Consider the following 13,378-nt stretch of genomic DNA (forward strand, 5'->3'; position numbering starts at 1 on the left):
CCCTACCCGAGATCCGCAGGTTTTGACACCGACAAGGATATTGCCAAGGCCGCCGCGGAGGAGGCCGACAAGATCGACGCCGAGGAGGCCGCCAGGGGCACTGCTGAAGACGCCACCAAGGGGCCCACCGGGGAGCCCGGCAAGGCTACTGCCGAGGAAGCCGGCAAGGGGCCTGACGGGGAGGCCAACAAGGCTGCTGCCGAGGAGGAGGTGGTGGATGACCATCCTTCCTCCTCTGCTGCCTCTGTCTCCGGCAGGTACCTGAGGGTGAGCGACGACCTCTTCGTCCACCTCCCAGGGTCGTCGAGATCCAAGGCACCCATCGAGGGAGAGGTGTTCGACGAAGAGGTGCTTGCCGCCGTCGGGCTCAAGGTTGTTGACGAGCCGAGCACCGGTGGCGATGGTTCTCGGGAGGAGCGGCTTCTCCAGGCCATGGGTGCCAACTTCCGGAAGCTCCAGGTGCTCCACCACGCCCGCCTGGACAAGGCCAAGTCCAGGGCGGCAACGGTGGACAAGGCGGAGGCGGACCTCAAGGTACGCGTCGCCGAGATGCAGACTTGGTTCCGCCAAGCTTGTGAGGAGCTGAAGGCCGCCCAAGGTGACCTGGCCAAGCGCGAGGTGTAGCTCACCATGAAGCGGGTCGACATTGAAAAGGCCCAGGAGACGGCGAAGAGCTTGGCCGCCGCAGCTGAGGCCGCTTGAGCCCAGCACCAGGCCGCGTTGAACTCCCAGGAGGAGGACCTGGCTGCGCGTGAGGAGAAGCTTGCCGCAACGCTCCGCGTCAAGGATGAGGAGATGGAGAAGCTCGTCATGGAGCGGACCCAGGGGCTGGAGAAGAGGCACAGGGAGACACTCAATGCCCAGGCTCAGGTTCATGCCGACAAGATGAAGGAGCTGGAGGTGGAGCGGGACGGGCTGAAAAACCAGGCCCTGATGCTGTCCAAGGAGAAGGACACACTCAAGAGTGCTCTGACGGAGGCGCGGGGCGCGGTCCTCAGCAGGGCTGGGGAGCTCTCCGAGGCCAACAACTCCATCAAAGACCTCAAGCTGAAGCTGGAGGGTCTCGAGGAGATGTTGTCGGAGAGCAAGGCCCAGGAGGAGACCCTGTCCAAGAATCTGGAGACCGAGAAGCAGCTGCGGAAGGATGACGCCCTCACCCACAAGGAGCACATGGAGGGCAAGAACCTCTGGCTCAATCTCCCTGCCGCCGTTGCCGACAAGGCCACCACGCAGCTGGCTACCATGGGGATACCAGATGTGAGGTACGCCCCGGAGCCGAACTTGAGCGCCAACTGCAGCCTGACCCTGTTCTTTGAGAGGGTGGTCGGTGCCTTGGAGCAGCTTCATGCCAGTCGGGCGGCCTCGCTTGCCGATGAGTCCCGGAGGCTTTGCCAGGGTGCCATGACCAAGGTTCTCACCAAGATGGCGTACTAGAACCCCCAACCTCGACTTTGACGCCGCACTGGACAGCTTGCCGATGGGTGTGGACCTCGCGGCGCTCAAGGAGCGTATCAAGCCCATCATCAGCCACATTGGTGGAATCGAGAGGGTAGAGGGCCAGCACCGAGATTAGGCACCCTGTTTCTCGTTGCCGTTGTGGGTTCATGGCCAAGATAATTTATATCTTTAGTTAGAACTGCAGCAACTATTGATGTAATATAACTCTGCAACACTTTTGGAATGATGCATGTTATCTTCCTGTTCGATCTTCCTTTTGTATGTTTTCCCTACATTAAACGGGTAGGCTTGCCGGCGTGTAAACCCAGGGCGGCACCTTGAGGACGGATCCCCAATGGCCTGTCGGGTGTGCTTGCTGCCGAGCGAACCACCTTACCGCTCTCAACGCGGCCGCTCAAACTGTCGAGCTTGACTCGAGTCAGAATCGAGAGCGTTGCCAATCGCGAAAGGCTACCCTGCCACTCTCGACGCGGCCACTTGAGCTGTTGAGCGGACTTGAAACAGAACAAGGGCGTTGCCAATTGCGGAAGGTCCCCTTTGCGTGCAGGCTTTCATACATAGGGCAGGACCTTCGAGGACAGTAACCTCATATATAAAAAGGAAATTGCTTAAAGCTTCGTATGACTTCGCTTTCCTGTCGCCGCACCGGCGTCCTTCGCGCTTGCAGGCGGCGTCGTTGTCTTGGTCGTCTTCTTCTCTGGAAGCCGTGGCGACAAGAAACTGCTAAGCCAGCCGCTAAACCAGATTCTCGCAACTGCGTGGCCCTACCTGGCGTGCCAAATATGTCGGTGGGAATGACACCTATGGGACCACTGGGATCCCTTCTACGGTCGGCGGGCGCGGGGTCGTGAGAAGAACAGGTTTAGCGAGCAAGCACACAGATCGTTTACCCAGGTTCAGGCCGCGAGGATGCGTAAAACCCTAGTCCTGCTTTGGTGGATGTATTGAGTGTTCTTGAGCTTTTCGAACTAGCTACGGTGGTTGTGTCGTTCCAAAAAGTCGAATCCCTCTCCCGGTCGCCTTGGTCCTCCTTTTATAGGAAAAAGGGGTTGCCACAGTGGCACACGGGAGGTGGAAAGGCCTATAGTGCACGAGCTTATCACACGGAATTACGGGACAAAGTGCATTAAATACTCTACGTATGTGTCCATTAGCTTTATCGGGGACAGGAACGAGGCCCGTCCTGTCCATCGCCGCTTCACCTCGCTTCGACACACGCCCAGACCAGCGATGCATGCAGCGCCATGTAGGCAGGCAGGCAGCTGAGGTGGCGCGGTGGTAGGGCCTTCATGAAGGTCTGCATGCCGCCACGCAGGTGCTTGCTGATTTGGCCTGGAAGCTGCATGTTGCCACGCAGGTGCCTGCCCAGCTGGTTGGGCTGGCAGCTGCAATATGTGAACGGCGGTGGAGTCTTAGTTGGTGCGGGCCTGGCAGTGGCCCTGCTGGTGTCCTCGGCAAGGGCCTTGCCGGGGGCCCGGCAAGGGTCTTGCCATAGTGTCGCAGTCGTCCCCGGTAAGACACTTGCCGGGGGTCTTGTGGATTTCCCTAGCGAGGATCCCGCCAAGGGTCGTCGTCTTCTAATCCTCATCTGATCCTGTGTGTTTATGATCTTGACAAAGATCTGCATGCCACCACGGAGGTGCCTCCCGAGCCCTGGTCTCAATGTAGTTGATTGGGTCGAAGCCTGTGGGCTCAAGGGTGGCTTGCTCCGCTGGTGTTGGGCAAGTTGCCCCGGCAAGGCTCTTGCCGGGGCTGTGGGGGGCTGCCTCCGCAAGGATCTTGCCGAGGGAGTCCACCTCGCCCTCTTGCCCTCCTGCGCTTCTGGTCTTGGTGTCGCCTTGGTTGTCTTATGCTTCGCTTCTCTCCGGCTTCCCTCCTCTGCCCTGCTAAGTGTGGCCGCGGCGCGTGGCTCTGACTGCCCGTGCACAAGTAAAGGGGTCAAAAGGAGAGCCCCTACTTTTGTACACCGACACCCTTTTACTTGAAACTAGTGGTCTTTTCAACCATCAACATTTGATGCTTTTCTTGATTTCTACCTTCGTCGATTTCAGCATCACGAAGACCTCAAGAATCGTTTTCGTCATCCCTTGCATATTATAGTTCATCACGAAGTTCCAGTAACTTAGTGATAGTGACTAGAGAACTCTGTCAATCACTATTTTATCTAGAAGATTAACTCCCACTTGATTCAAGCGATTGTAGTACTTAGACAATCTGAGCACATGCTCACTGGTTGAGCTATTCTCCTCCATCTTGTAGGCAAAGTACTTGTCAGTGGTCTCATACCTCTCGACTCGGGCATGAGTCTGAAATACCAATTTCAGCTCTTGGAACATCTTATATGCTCTGTGGCATTCAAAACTTTGTTGAAGTCCCGGTTCTAAGCCGTAAAGCATGGCGCACTAAACTATCAAGTAATTATCATACCGAGCTTGCCAAACGTTCATAATGTCTGTATCTGCTCCTGCAATAGGTCCGTCACCTAGCGGTGCATCAAGGACATAATTCTTCTGTGTAGCAATGAGGATAATCCTTAGATCACGGACCTAGTCCGCTTCATTGCTACTATCATCTTTCAACATAGTTTTCTCTAGGAACATATCAAAAATAAACGGGGAGCTACATCGTGAGCTATTGATCTACAACATAGTTATGAAAATACTATCATGACTAAGGTCATGATAAATTAAATTTCAATTAATCATATTACTTAAGAACTCCCACTTAGATAGACATCCCTCTAGTCATTTAAATGATCACGTGATCCAAATCAACTAAACCATGTCCGATCGTCACATGAGATGGAGTATCTTTCAATGGTGAACATCACTATGTCGATCATATCTACTATATGATTCACGTTCGACATTTTGGCCTCAGTGTTCCCAGGCCATATCTGCATATGCTAGGTTCGTCAAGTTTAACCCGAGTATTCTGCATGAGCAACACTGGCTTGCACCCATTGTATGTGAACGTAGAGCTTATCACACCCGATCATCACGTGGTGTCTCAGCACAAAGAACTGTCGCAACGGTGCATACTCAGGGAGAACACTTATACCTTGAAATTTTAGTAAGGGATCATCTCATAATGCTACCGTCATACTAAGCAAAATAAGATGCATAAAAGATAAACATCACATGCAATCAAAATATGTGACATGATATGGCTGTCAACATCTTGTGCCTTTGATATCCGTCTCCAAAGTACCGTCATGATCTCTATCGTCACCGGGATGACACCATTATCTCCATCATCTTGATCTTTATCAATGTGTCATCACATGGTCGTCTCGCCAACTATTGCTTTTGCAACTATTGCTATCGCATAGCGATAAAGTAAAGCAATTATATGGCACCTGCATCTTATGCAATAAAGAGCCAACCATAAGGCTCCTGCTAGTTGCAGATAATTTTAACAAAACATGGTCATCTCATACAACAATTTATATCTCATCACGTATTGACCATATCACATCACAACATACCCTGCAAAAACAAGTTAGACGTCCCCTACTTTGTTGTTGCAAGCTTTATGTTGCTGCTACGGGCTTCTAGCAAGAACCGTTCTTACCTACGCATCAAAACCACAACAATTTTTCCTCCAGTGTGCTGTTTTAACCTTCAACAAGGACCAGGCATAGTCAAACTCGATTCAACTAAAGTTGGAGAAACAGACACCCACTAGCCACCTGTGTGCGAAGCACGGTGGTAGAACTAGTCTCATGAACATGGTCATGTAATGTCGGTCTGGGCCGCTTCATCCAACAATACCTCCGAATCAAAGTATGACATGCTGGTAAGTAGTATGACTATTATCGCCCACAACTCTTTGTGTTCTACTCGTGCATATAACATCTACGCATAGACCTGGCTCTGATGCCACTGTAGGGGAACGTAGTATTTCAAAAAAAGCCTACGATCATGCAAGATCTATCGAGGAGAAGCATAGAAACGAGAGGGGAGAGTGTGTCCATGTACCCTCACAGACCGAAAGCGGAAGCGTTTAGTAATGCAGTTGTTGTAGTCGAACGTCCTCACGATCTAACCGATCAAGTACCAAACGCATGGAACCTCCGTGATCTGCACACATTCAGCTCGATGACGTCCCTCAAACTCTAGATCTAGCTGAGACCAAGTGAGAGTTTCGTCAACACGACGGCATGGTGACGGTGATGATGAAGTTACTGACGCAGGGCTTTGCCTAAGCACTACAACAATAGGACCAAGGTGGAAAACTATGGATGGGGGGCACCGCACATGGCTAAAGATCAACTTGTGTGTCTTTGGGGTGCCCCCTGCCCACGTATATAAAGGAGGGGGAAGAGGAGGCCGGTCTAGGAGGGGTGCGCCTATAGGGGGAGTCCAACTAGGATTCCCAATCCTAGTTGGAGTCCCCTTCCTTTTCCAAGAGTGGAGAGAGGGAAGGAGTAGGATAGGGAGAAAGAAAGAGGGGGCGCCGCCCCCTCCCTAGTCCAATTCGGACCAGCCCATGGGGGGGCGTGCAGCCTCCCCTTGTGGCCCTTCTCTCCTTTACACTAAGGCCCATGAAGGCCCAATACTTCCACCGGCGAATTCCTGTAACTCTCCGGTACTCCGAAAAATACTCGAACCACTCAGAACCTTTCCGATGTCCGAATATAGCCTTCCAATATATTGATATTTACGTCTCGACCATTTCGAGACTCCTCATCATGTCCGTGATATCATCCGGGACTGCGAACAAACTTCGGTCATCAAATCACATAACTCATAATACAATTCATCATCGAACATTAAGCGTGTGGACCCTACGGGTTCGAGAACTATGTAGACATGACCAAGACACATCGCTAGTCAGTAACCAATAGCGGAACCTGGATGCTCATATTGGCTCCTACATATTCTATGCAGATCATTATCGGTCAAACCGCATAACAACATATGTTGTTCCCTTTATCATCGGTATGTTACTTGCCCGAGATTCGATCATCGGTATCATCATACCTAGTTCAATCTCGTTACCGGCAAGTCTCTTTACTCGTTCTGTAATGCATCATCCCGTAACTAACTCATTAGTCACATTTCTTGCAAGGCTTATAGTGATGTGCATTACCGAGAGGGCCCAGAGATACCTCTCTGACAATCGGAGTAACAAATCCTAATCTCGATCTATGCCAACTCAACAAATACCGTCGGAGACAACTTTAGAGCATATTTATAATCACCCAGTTACGTTGTGACATTTGATAGCACACTAAGTGTTCCTCTGGTATTCGGGAGTTGCATAATCTCATAGTCATAGGAACATGTATAAGTCATGAAAAAGCAATAGCAAAACTAAACGATCATGGTGCTAACCTAACTGATGGGTCTTGTCCATCACATCATTCTCTAATGATGTGATCCCGTTCATCAAATGACAACACATGTCTATGGCTAGGAAACTTAACCATCTTTGATTAACGAGCTAGTCTAGTAGAGGCAGGGCCGGCCCTGGGGAGGGGCAGGGGGCGGCTGCCCCGGGCCCCTGAACTCCAGGGGGCCCCTCCCAGGAATGCAGTAGCACTGCCCAGGCTATGGGAAAACTGCATGCTAGTAGCGAGCGAGCCCAAGTATAAATATTACTACATTAGGCCTGCACTAAAGACAAATGTCATTGGGCCTGACCCAAGTAATAGTACGCATCCACCAGAATTTATGAGAGTGCAACACGCCCCTAGCGGTGCCGCTTGTCGTCTCACGCCCAGATCGCCGCAGGCAAGCTTGCTCGAGGAGTCGAGGAGGAAGCCCTGCGGACTGCAAGAGACATGGATGTGCATCAGAGCCCGATGGCATGCCCGAGCTGCATGTTCTATACGTATCAGCAACCGTTTATTTATATGCTGTTTGACAATATTGGTCTTGTGTTTCGATCTAAAACAAATAAAAACAAGGAGTAATGTTATGGATGGTGGTCTTGGCGAATCATGGAATGCAGGCATCATTGCGGTAATTTACTCTAGTTTTCAAATTTGCTCAGGTAGATAAGAATTCTTTGCAGTGTTGCAGTAGCATTGGTTTAATTTTCAAAGTAGGAAATAATATTGCCTGTATCATTCATATGGATGTGCTCAACTATCTTAATTTCTCTGATACTTTTATTTGTAATAATAACCTTAGCAATAGTTTGTCCAAGAACTACTCTGAACTTTAGATACAAATTTCTTTTAGGACAATATTCATGAACAATTTTTTTTAGTCAGATGTCTTGTGAATTGGGATAGATTCCTTGGTAGTTATAATATAGTCTGACATAAAACATAGCGCTGCATTTCAAGGATGTCTTGTGATAGATTCCTTCATTGGCCATGAACTTTTTCTTTCAAGAATATGCCATGGATTGGCATATTGATTTCATAGAAGAAAGGAAAAGAAGCCAATTACACCATATATAATGCATATAATGCTAGATAGGCTCTTGTCGGCCATCATATATACTTGCAAAAACGTTGCGATGCGGATCCCATGCGTTTGCTGTTACATTTCAAATATAGAAAATATATATTAATTATTATTGTTATAAGGGCCCCGAGTTTTAGTTTCTCCCTGGGCCCCCAAAATCTCAGGACCGGCCCTGAGTAGAATCATACTAGGGACACTCTGTTTGTCTATGTATTCACACATGTACTAAGTTTCCGGTTAATACAATTCTAGCATGAATAATAAACATTTATCATGATATAAGGAAATATAAATAACAACCTTATTATTGCCTCTAGGGCATATTTCCTTTAGATTGCTCCTGAACAGGAGAATGCGTTTAGGGAGGCAACCACCATCTTTGTGGGAGCCGTTCTTACTGTGATCAGAGACAAGCTAGTCAACGCATATCTCCATATGCGCGTTGCCAAGAATTTGTGGGATGCGCTCGAAGCTAAGTTCGGCGCAACCGATGTTGGAAGCGAGTTGTGTGCTATGGAGCAGTTCCATGATTACAAAATGGTTGATAACCGTTCTGTATTGGACCAGGCCCATGAGATACAATGCATCGCTAAGGAGCTGGAGCTCCTGAAGTGTGAGTTACTAGACAAGTTTGTCACGGGTTGCATTATTGCAAAACTCCCTCCTGGATGGAGGAACTTTGCTACTTCTCTCAAGAACTTGAGACGTGAATTCTCTGTTGAGGATGTCATCGGTCATCTAAGTGTTGAGCAGAACTCAAGAGCAAAGGACTCCAACATGAAAGGGGCAGAGGGTTCTTCTAGCGCCCATGTGGTGCAGAAGAACTTCCACAAGTTCAAGGGGAAGAACTCTGTCCAGCAGAATACTACCTTCAAGAAGAAGGGTAAGAAGAAAGATAAGAAGAGAGATGGTTGCTTCACTTGTGGTTCAGAGGAACATTGGGAAAACAAGTGCCCAAACAAGTATAAGAAGTCAGGATAGGACGCCAAGTTTATCAATGTCACTCTGAGCAACAATGATGGGGCATTTGGGTATGGTAATCTGTTTACCGTACTTTCAGTTTGTCAGTCCACCGGTTGGTGGGTTGACACTGGGGCCAATATTCATGTGTGTGCTGATGTGTCTTTGTTTTCTTCTTACCAGGTCACACGAGATTGTTCCGTCCTGATGGGGAACGGCTCGCATGCTTCTGTGCATGGTGTTGGCACGGTAAATCTGAAGTTTACTTCGGGAAAGATCGTGCAACTGAAGAATGTGCAGCATGTCCCCGCCATCAAGAAGAATCTCGTTAGTGGCTCCATTCTATGTAAAGAAGGGTTTAAGTTAGTATTTGAGTCTAACAAAGTAGTCATATATCGGTATGGGCTATTTGTTGGAAAAGGATATGAGTGTGGTGGTTTGTTCCGCCTTTCCCTACAAGATTTCTGTAATAAAGTCATGAACCAAATTCATTCCAATGTGAATGAATGTGAGGTTTGGCATTCACGTCTTTGTCACATAAATTTCGGTTGTATGATGCAGCTAGCTAAGATGAATCTAATCCCGAGTTTCACTTTAGCCAAAGTCTCTAAGTGCCATGCATGTGTGCAAGCAAAGCAACCTCGTAAGCCTCACAAGCCTGTGAAGGAGAGACACCTGGCACCACTAGAGCTCATACATTCAGATCTCTGTGAGATGAATGGTGTGTTGACTAAAGGTGGAAAGAAATACTTCATGACTTTGATTGATGATTCCACAAGATTCTGTTATGTGTATTTGTTAAATACAAAGGATGAGGCTCTACACTACTTTAAAATCTATAAGGCTGAAGTTGAGAACCAACTTGAGAAGAAAATAAAACGAGTCTGTTCTGATCGTGATGAAGAGTACTTTTCTAGTGAGTTCGATTTATTCTGTGCGGAACATGGAATTATTCATGAGAGGACGCCTCCCTATTCACCCCAGTCAAACGGGGGTGCCAAACAGAAAAACCATACTCTAACAGATTTGGCTAACGCCATGTTAGATACAGCGGGTTTATCCAAGGCATGGTGGGGGAGGCTATATTGATATCATGTCATGTCCTGAATAAAGTTCCCGCAAAGGATAATGAGACTACTCCCTATGAGCAATGGCAAAAGAAAAGAACTACACTCTCTTACTTGCGCACTTGGGGCTGTTTGGTGAAAGTCAATGTGTCGATCCCCAAAAAGCGTAAGCTTGGACCAAAGACCGTGGACTGTGTTAATTTGGGCTACGCTAAGAATAGTGTTGGCTATAGATTTCTAGTAGTGAAATCTGAGGTACCTGACCAGAAGGTCGGTACAATTATAGAGTCTAAGGATGGTACATTCTTTGAGGATATTTTCCCCATGAGAGATATGCAAAGCACTTCTAGACTGGAATCTGATGAGACTCCTGAACCTGCCATTCCGATGGAATATTATGAACACAAAAGTGATGGAAGTTCATCGGAGGATGACGAGGAAGCTCCTGTTAGGAGCAAGAGACAAAGGACTGCAAAGTCTTTTGGTGATGATTTCCTCGTGTACCTCGTGGATGATGACACTCCCAGTTCCATTTCTGTCATGGAATTGTCATGGCAGATGTCCTAGTGAAAGGACTTAGTCGTGGAGCCATCGCAACTAGGAAGCTTAAAGGGGTTAATCGGGACAAAGGACACGAGAGGTTTATATTGGTTCGGCCCCTTACGGTGAAGGTAAAGTCTAGTTCAGTTGATGTGGTATTGCTAGGTTTCGATGACCAAGAAGCGAATACGCTAGCTTGGCTCTCAATCTGTTGTTTCTTGCCCTAAGCCGCCGTCGGGTCGTCCCCTTATATACACGGGTTGACGCCTGGCGGCCTACAGAGTCCCGACCAGCTCATACAACGTGTCCGGCTCGGTGACATCTTTTACATGCCTTTCTTTACAATTCTTATTCATACATGGCGGTTTACACTTACGGGCCTTAAGCCACCTCTTGTAGGGATGGAATTCGAGCCGAGTCGAGCCTACTCGGCTCGACTCGCTAGAGCTCGTTTCGTTAACGAGCTAGCTCGACTCGACTCGTTACTATAACGAGCTCAAACTCAAGATTGGCTCGACTCGTATAACTCGCGAGCTAGCTCGTTTAGCTTGTTAAGCTCGTTCAAGATATAAACATAAAGCCCTCAAATAAGATAAAAATGATTATGTATATATTAAACATACATATCACTAAACAATTCTAATTTCCCTGTAACGCATGAGTCTCCTAGGCGGTTGGGCCTTCAACGGACGGGCCTTGTGTTGTGTGCATGGGACGTAGGGTACTGAGTGGCTGATCTTTCTTTGTATTGGGACTGGCTAATCTATTGTATCGAGCCTAACGAGCTACACGAGTACTCGTGAGATTGGCTTGTTTAACTTGATCTATAAACGATCTTAAACTAAAGCTCGGCTCGACTCGTTATTCTTCGAGTTCGAGTCGATTCGAGCCAACTCAAGAGCTACTTGTTTAGCTCGCGAGCTTTGAGCTTTTTTCCCAGACCTAACCTCTGGGCTTGGGCCTACTACAAGCTTTATCATAAACCGTCGCCTTGTGTACTCATCGGGCTTCTTTTAAGTAACCCGCCATTATGATTGACCCGGCCCCTCCTGGGTGGGTCATACCTGGTAGCTATATCCCCAACATTAGGCCCCAGGTTGATTTGAACTTTGTTCTTGTCAATCTCCAACACTTAGATGAAATCCATCTTCCGCTGTTTGTAAAAACCCTGGAACCCGCCATGACGTCATTTTCAGAAAATTTGGAAACCCGCCACGACATCATCTTTAACGGATCCTTATCTTAAATGTTTTCCGAAAATCAAGGCATCCATTTAGCTGGATAATCATTACTTTTGGCCTTCCTTGATTTTCGTGCCTGCCTGTTCACCTATCTCCTTATAAATAGGCACGGCCGGTCCTTCCTCTTTCTTCTTCTTCCTTGTCTCGCAACCTCTCTGTCGCTCGAGCTCCGCCGCCGCCACAGCGCTCACCGTCGTCCTCAACTTTGGCCGCTACATCACCCTGAGCTTGTCCAGAGAACGGCGGCGACCCTCCGTAGTAGATCTGCATCCGTAAGCTCTTGCTTTCTCATAGCTTAGATATGCATCAGGGTTCGTGAATTCTTTCTGTGTCCTTCGTTGTTCATCGCAGATTCCTTGAAGTTTATCCACCACACCCTCCTTTGATCTAAAAGAAGTATAAAATCTATGCGGTAGTTGTTTTGCATCCATTTTAGATGCTAGCAGATCCCTTTCTCTTATACAAAGGCCTCTTTAGACTTGACGAACTCCTCTGCACTAGTTTTTTAGGTCTAGATTTATTTTTATTTTTTTTGAACCATCTTGATCGAAAATAATAGCAACATCTTGTGAAAATTGTTTATCTCAGTACTTAGTCAATTCTGTCTCAGGCAACCTTCGAATATCTTTAGCCACAGCGGCTTATCATACCGGCTCATTTCTCCTTCATATATCATTAGCCCTTACTTAAGCCGCCATTACTCATCTGTATTATAATCATTTAACCTGTAATTCCACCAATTAATTTAAACTGGCAAATTACTTTCTTTTCAGCTTGTCCTTTTTCATTATGTCGTCAAAAGCGCCAACAGTCCGCAACTGGGTCCCTTCCACAGTCACTGATGACACTTTGAATGATTTTGTCACCATCGGATATTTGCCAGAGAAGAACACTATGTCCTATCGTGCTCCTGACCCGACCGAAGAACGGCCTCAGCCCAAAGACGGTGAAGTCATCATCTTTACTGATCACATGAATCGGGGTTTTTCACCACCCGACTCAAAGTTCTTCAGAGACGTTCTGCATTTTTTCAAGCTTCATCCACAAGATCTTGGACCCAACTCCATATCCAACATCTGCAACTTTCAAGTTCTCTATGAGGTTTATCTTCAAGAAGAACCTACAGTTGAACTCTTCAGAGAGTACTACTATTTGAACTGCCAGAATGAGTGCACCAACGGCCTTAGCTTGGAACTTGGTGGGATCTCGATTCAGCGCCGACAGGGTGCTGTTTTTCCCTTAATAGTCTTACCAAGACATCCCAAGGATTGGAACCGAACTTGGTTTTATTGCAAAGACACATCGCCAGCTGATGGAAGACCATTGCCGTATTATCGCGTGGAGCGTCTTGATTCTAAGTTTGTGCTCCCTGACAAACTTATGGCTGCTGAACGCAAGAAGCTTATCCCATCCATCAGAAGGATTCAAGCCTTATTGGGAAACGGCCTAACTGGGGTTGATCTGATCTGTTGTCGGATCACATGGTGGGTATCCCTCCAAGCCGTCGTTCTGCCTTGATGTATACCTATGCCAGAGGACCAGATGACCCTCTGCGGCATAGCTCTCTGCAACTGACTGAAGAGGCCATTGTTGAGATGTCAACCACCCTCGTAAACAGTAAATACGAGGACTGTAGTAAGGTTGGATTAAACCCTTTCAGCAAACTTAACCCGGCACCAGAGGTGAATCC

At 47.8% G+C, this 13,378-nt stretch overlaps 1 protein-coding gene across 1 annotated transcript; it reads left to right on the forward strand.

The window, feature by feature from the left end:
• Nucleotides 1-1,477: 1,477 nt before the first annotated feature.
• LOC147971875 (uncharacterized) lies at nt 1,478-8,861 on the forward strand. Its single transcript, XM_087524159.1, has 2 exons — nt 1,478-1,549; nt 8,214-8,861. The coding sequence occupies exons 1-2, from the start codon at nt 1,478-1,480 to the stop codon at nt 8,859-8,861; spliced, it is 720 nt and encodes a 239-aa protein (XP_087380285.1).
• The last annotated feature ends 4,517 nt before the right edge of the window (nt 8,862-13,378 follow it).

This window comes from Triticum urartu, chromosome 5A (assembly GCF_056163025.1).
Source record: "Triticum urartu cultivar PI428250 chromosome 5A, HENAU_Tu73, whole genome shotgun sequence".
NCBI classification, from domain to species: domain Eukaryota; kingdom Viridiplantae; phylum Streptophyta; class Magnoliopsida; order Poales; family Poaceae; genus Triticum; species Triticum urartu.

Bases quoted from the DNA above. Each gene is read 5' to 3' on its own strand.
- LOC147971875 (XM_087524159.1), top strand. From the start codon at position 1,478: ATGGGTGTGGACCTCGCGGCGCTCAAGGAGCGTATCAAGCCCATCATC. The intron at 1,550-8,213 runs GTAGAGGGCCAG...TATTTCCTTTAG, and splicing joins ACATTGGTGGAATCGAGAGG to ATTGCTCCTGAACAGGAGAA.